Raw genomic sequence first — 6000 nt, 5'->3', positions numbered from 1 at the left:
CCATATATCTCAACTTCCTGGGCCCAGTACAAACACACCATATATCTCAACTTCCTGGGCCCAGTACAAACACACCATATATCTCAACTTCCTGGGCCCAGTACAAACACACCATATAGCTCAACTTTGGAAAAACACCACCTGGAGAGACCCCCAATAAGGTCACAACCGTTTGTGGCTTTACTGAAAGCGCGGGAACCAATAGAAAACTGCTAAATGTATAACTTAAAATGTTAACCAATTGTAATGCTGTAACCAAAAGAATTCCCTTGTTCCTCTATAACCTTACATATCCTGTTTACATTGGGCTATAAAAAGCAAGCACATGCATCGTTCGGGGCCCTCTTGTATGTTGTGGAACGGAGGGACCAAGTTCAAACTTGCAGTAAAGATCCTTGCCGCTTGGCTTTGACTCTGGACTCTGGTGGTCTTCTTTGGGGAATAAACGGTCTGGGCATAACAGTATAGTGCTAATATATTTATCAAGATTGTCATAAACAACCTAAACAAGAGTTCTGGAAAGGCAGAGCTAGTGGATATGTGCGACAAAGTCCTAAAACTTAATTCTGGAACCATTTTAGACCTAACTAGCATTTTATCCCATTGTGAATTTCTACCCCTCCTCATTAACAAAACCATATTAAACTCTTGGTTGCCTAAGGAAAGTTAACTTAGTGAATTATTTCCCACTTTAATTCCAGGTAAGAATATCCAATCAGTAGGGCTAGCATTTTCACAACAGGTAAATGCACTGAGTTAGAAAAGTAGAACCAGAAAATGAAAAGAAGCCAAGTTAAAATACTTCCTACATGGAAAACATCTTGATGAAAAGAGAAGGAAGACATGGATACTTTTTCTTTTTTTCTTACACGTACATCAAACTCTACAAACATTAAATTACAATCTGTTCTCATCAAATTATGTTCACAGGTGCATAGTACTATGAGGGTTAAAGGCGAAAGGAAAACAGAGATTGACTTTCAACAACCTGGAGTCAAAGTCATGCAAATCTGGAGGGGCACACAGAGATGAAAGGAAAACTTCTCAGGCAAACTCCAGTGGTTATTGAACAAAAGGTATTGCAGTATGTTCTTATGCTAACAGAGGTTAACAGGAAATGGGTAGACATTGCCCTTTCCTCTTCTTCTGGAAAGCTTTGTAGGATAGAGAAAATAGAGTACTGGAAATTGAGAAGTTTGGGGTCTGAGAATAGCCAAAGGAACAAGAAAATGACAAAAATTATCACATAAACTACATGTGACAGTGTCATCTAACCCAATAAAACGAAATTTTCCTTAAAAGATATTACAAAAGGTACACATTTCTTGCATATATTATCATTGAGTATCGACGTGCTGGTTCACAGGTCAATTTCCAGATAACTAAAGCTAATTCCTTTACGGACCAACTCTCATCTTAACAGAATCATTTTTGACGAAAACTCTAAAACATGCCTTAGAGAAAATCCTAACAGGACAGTCGCTGTTGCTCCTTATTTTACCCAAAGTCTCTGATATAAAGTAGACTTAATGCTTAATGTCTGCTGAGAGCAGCCAGAAGAGTCCTTCTTGTCATTAAAATTGTACTGTGCTATAATCCGGTGTTATTTTCAAGGATTATGGAGGTGTTTGGGCTTACTGGCTCCTGCACGAAATAGCCTTAGTAACTCCTATACTTCTTAGTTTTTCCTTCTTCCTTCACTGTCAGCTGTCACTTTTTACTGACACTGATGTGCCTGCCTATGGCAGCTTAAGCACTTTACTGCCTTGTGACTTGTGGCTTCTGATGTGCTCTGAGTCACAATCAAACAGGAAAAGAAACTACCAAAGATAATAGAGTTTTGCCTAAGAAAAGAATCAACAGGCTCAAAGTGTCTATCTGAGGGGTCCTCAGTGAAAAAAGTAGATTAACTTCAATGTGCTTACTTTGAGATACCTATTTTGATTGCTTTTTTCCTTAATCTGTGAGTTGTAGCTAAGTTCCAGATAGCTACAGGTATCAGATATCAGATAGATGACTTTCACTCCAGAAAGTCAGGTATGTTTCTGCCAAGGAACAAATTAAGAAACCTCCCATAAATCTCCTAAGAGATCCAAAAAAATGTTTGCTTTACATCTTAAGCCATATACCAGCAGGCTCTCTTAAGGCACACATTCACAGTGGACGTGATATAACCCCTAATGGGGCAAAAATTGGTTTCTGCAGGGAGAGAGTGAAAAAAATCTCTTTATGTATAAAGTACAGGTCTACATATGGCACATAAACACATATACACTATATCTGTGGCACTAAAATTTCATGGTAAGGAGTGATTAGAGAAAAAACTGTCTAAAAAGATTCTTTAGGGTACCATAATGACAATGCTCATAGGGTACCAAATGAGCATTCTTAGAGAAAGAATGCTCTAAGGAATCAAAAGTAGAGGCAAATCTACTTTCAGCAAGCAAGATACACCAGTGAATGTGAACACTGGGCCAAAATGAAAGGGACTTGAGTTACTCTGCCCTTTCAAATTTTGCTGATGGTAACATATCTGGGCCAACACATCTTTTATCATATTATCTGAGAGTGTGTTTGATGCTTATAGTGTGTGACCAGAATCTATTTCAAGTCTTCATGCAAATAATGAATAATGTTTTTAAAAGGTTAAATTCTTATTGAAAGTCAGAAAACTCTCATAGGTAGTATTAACTTTGGAAAATCTTTTTTGCTGTTATATATAGTAAAAGAAAGTATACCAGCTCCTCTAAGGGACAGGACAGAGGGAAAAGATAGGATTTTAGATGTGCAAGTACAGAGTACAAAATCATACATTTGAGAAAACCTCTTATTTTATAGTCAATAATACCATAAGTCTCAATGTGAAAAACAGAATCAACTTAACATTTGCAGGCCAAATGTAAGAACAATGAATATAAGAAAATTTTAAAAACCTTCTAAATTGGTTTGATTTCTAAGAGACAAATCATAACCATTTTAGGCTATTTGAATGTCTAAATTACAATCGAATTTCTCTTCAGACTATGGCTTCCTTCAGTTTTATATTTAAGTTGAAATTTCTTATATACACATCTCCACTTTATTATTTTTTTTTCTTAAGGCGTGCTAGAAAGGAAAAACTTCAAAGTTCCTTAGGGAATAAAAGTTCAGGTTAGAGAAATACACACATCTTTCTAAGCTAAGGAAATAAAGCCCAGATGTTTCTCACAGCTGCTTCCGAGGTTGAAAAGCCCATCTGTGGAGTAAGACAAAGTCATCTTAAGAACCTTCTCTGACCTGATACAACAGAATAGATTCTAATTATGCCATGAGTTGGTAGGTTAATGAAATATACTTTTAGGAATCTTAATTTATATATGGAGAATGTGAGCATAGCAATTTAGAAGCTATTTCAGACTGTCATGTGAATTTTCACATTATTCTTCCTTAAAACCAGAGGGTTAAACAATTTTATCATTTGAACCAATGTGGGGATCCTGCCAGTTGCTGATTATACCTATTCCAATTATGTACTCCAGAACTGGGGAAGTAACCACAGAAGGGGTTTAGGGACCCACAGTGAGATGGATCTGAGCTAATATTCTATTGATCACCTGACCTCCATAAACCCCTACATTGACTGGTGGACCACAGTTACGTTTTGGGCCTCTTGGAATTAGTGTCAGTTCAGAGCAAGTGTCCACTAATCCCCAAAATTCTGATTATGTCCTTTCTCCTAAGTACAGTCACCCTGGTAAAAGGCCATAGGTCCCTTTGGGGGAGGGGTGGAAGAAAGGCTAACAGTATAAATTTTTGGTAGTGTAGCTGAGTTCTTCCTCAAGGGGCCTTCCCTTCATTTGAGGGGTTCTGGATTTGTAAACTGGCCCCATTCTGGGAATTGATTGAGGGTCCATGACTGTTCTTATGATTCAAGGTAGACTTCTATTTGCTTGAGTCAAAACTCATCCAGTGTACAGATTAAGTAAGAATTGAGTAGACTGCCAGTCTATTTCACTTCTAGTTGCACCATGATGAGCTAGCCAACTCCATAGGTCTCCTATTGGTTCTGTTTCTATGGAAAACCCTGGTAACAATAAAGGCCATGAAAAGGAGAAAAAAGCATCTATTAAGTAGAAATGGTCTAGTTCTCTAAAAATCAAGAGAAAAAAAGGATTTGATTCAATTATACAATTTGAGAGCTTAAAAACTATTTTTCACCTTCTGGATTTTGTTCAGGAACATTGTTAAATTTTGTTGGAGATAGAGTCAAATCACTGACAACAGGGCAACCAACTAATTTTGGTATAATTATGTGTCCAAGAACTAAAACTTGGTAAGAATCCAAATCTTCCAGAAATTAAAAATCACATGACTTCAGGCACATAACCAAATCCAAAAAGACAAGCTTCAAGAGCAAAGGAGGTGAGGGCTTACATTGTTTTGCTCTGTCCTCGTCCACATTGGCCTCGTCAACAGCTTGCTGTATCTCATCCAGCCAAAGCACTTTGGAAACACTCTCAGAGTCCTGGGAACAAGGTCACAGAATAAAAAGAAAGAACAGTGAATGATGAGGAAACAGAATTAATAACTGCTTTTGAGGAGCCATTTAATCATAATTCCCACAAATTCTTAATCAGCAACTACCCAGCTCTGTCATGTACTGTATACACTCCTGATGAAGCAGACCCCAAACCCGACCACTTCCCCCTTCGTCCCCACCACTCTTTAGTCCAACCCTCCATCATCTCCCAACTGGACAGCCGCACTAGCCCCCTAGTAGCTTCTGCTGCATCTAAGCTTGCCCTCATCACAGTGGCCCTTTATACAGAGCCCAGAGGATCCCTTCAAAATGGATACCTCAGTGCACCACTCCTCACCACAATGGCCCTTTATAGAGAGCCCAGAGGATCCCTTCAAAATGGATAGCTCAGTGCACCACTCCTCTGCTTAAACCTTCCCCAAAGGCTTCCCCCAGCAGTTAGAAGGAAACACAAGGTGCCTTCTCAGGGACAGTGGGGCTCCAACAGCATGGCCCTGCCTACTGCCTCTCTGGCTGCACCTCACACCCCTCTACTTCCCCATTCCTGTTCTAGACCTTCACACGAGTCTCTTTCAGACCACAATACTCTATCTACCCTCACAGCGTGGCTGTTGGCTTTTTCTTATCATTCAGGTCTCAACTCAGATGCTACCTACTCCAAAAAGCCTTCCTGGGATACCCTAGTCAAACACTCTCTCCCTCAATCAATTACTGTGGTTCCCAAACTAAGTGTCAAGCGGCCCCAGGGTACCATGGGATATTTTTAATTTGAGAGAAACACAGGGATCGTCCATATTTATCAGACACAGAGACAAAAATAAAAAAAAAAAAAACAACATGGTGATTGTCCTCAAGGAGCTAACAATGTAGTGTAAGAGACAGATGTGTCAAGACATATAGCTGGGTGTGGTGACTTACACCTGTAATCCCATCACTTTGGGAGGCTGAGCAGGGGTGGATCACTTGAGGTCAGGAGTTCGAGGCCAGCCTGGCCAACATGGTGAAACCCCATCTCTACTAAAAATACAAAAATTAGCCAGGTGTGGTGGTGCATGCCTGTAGTCCCAGCTACTTGGGAGGAAGGTGGGAGGACTGCTTGAACCTGGGAGGTGGAGGTTGCAGTAAGCCAAGGTCAGGCCACTGAACTCCAGCCTGGGCGACAGAGTGAGACTTTGTCTCACAAAAAAAAAAAAAAAAAAAAAAAAGGAAAAAGAATTATAATACAATGTGATCAGGGCAATATATGCTGCAGACACATCCAGACATAGGTGAGAAAGGGTTAACCTATGGTAAAGGTGTTGAGTTGCAGGGGGAGCAAAGACTAAGTAGTTAAAGATAGCTTCAGAAAGGAAGCAACAGCAGCAATGAAAATGTATTGCATTTTTCCTATTATAGGGAAATATTCATATTTAACTTTGGGTTGATTCTGATGGTCCTGCTACAAAAGCAACCCTGACCGATATTAAGTGGAACTTCTAGGT

At 39.5% G+C, this 6000-nt stretch overlaps 1 protein-coding gene across 2 annotated transcripts in view; it reads right to left on the bottom strand.

The window, feature by feature from the left end:
* IQGAP2 (IQ motif containing GTPase activating protein 2) overlaps positions 1–6000 on the bottom strand; it is a 321912-nt gene that overhangs the window by 86568 nt on the left and 229344 nt on the right. For both annotated transcript variants that reach the window (XM_023196443.2, XM_023196444.2), the window contains exon 14: positions 4414–4504. In XM_023196443.2, coding sequence (XP_023052211.2) covers positions 4414–4504 — 91 coding nt within the window. The remainder of the gene's footprint in view (positions 1–4413; positions 4505–6000) is intronic.

The sequence above is a fragment of the Piliocolobus tephrosceles genome, chromosome 4, assembly GCF_002776525.5.
Source record: "Piliocolobus tephrosceles isolate RC106 chromosome 4, ASM277652v3, whole genome shotgun sequence".
Lineage (NCBI taxonomy): Eukaryota > Metazoa > Chordata > Mammalia > Primates > Cercopithecidae > Piliocolobus > Piliocolobus tephrosceles.
Note: the sequence above shows the minus strand (reverse complement) of the source record. Positions and strands in the feature narration are given on the sequence as shown.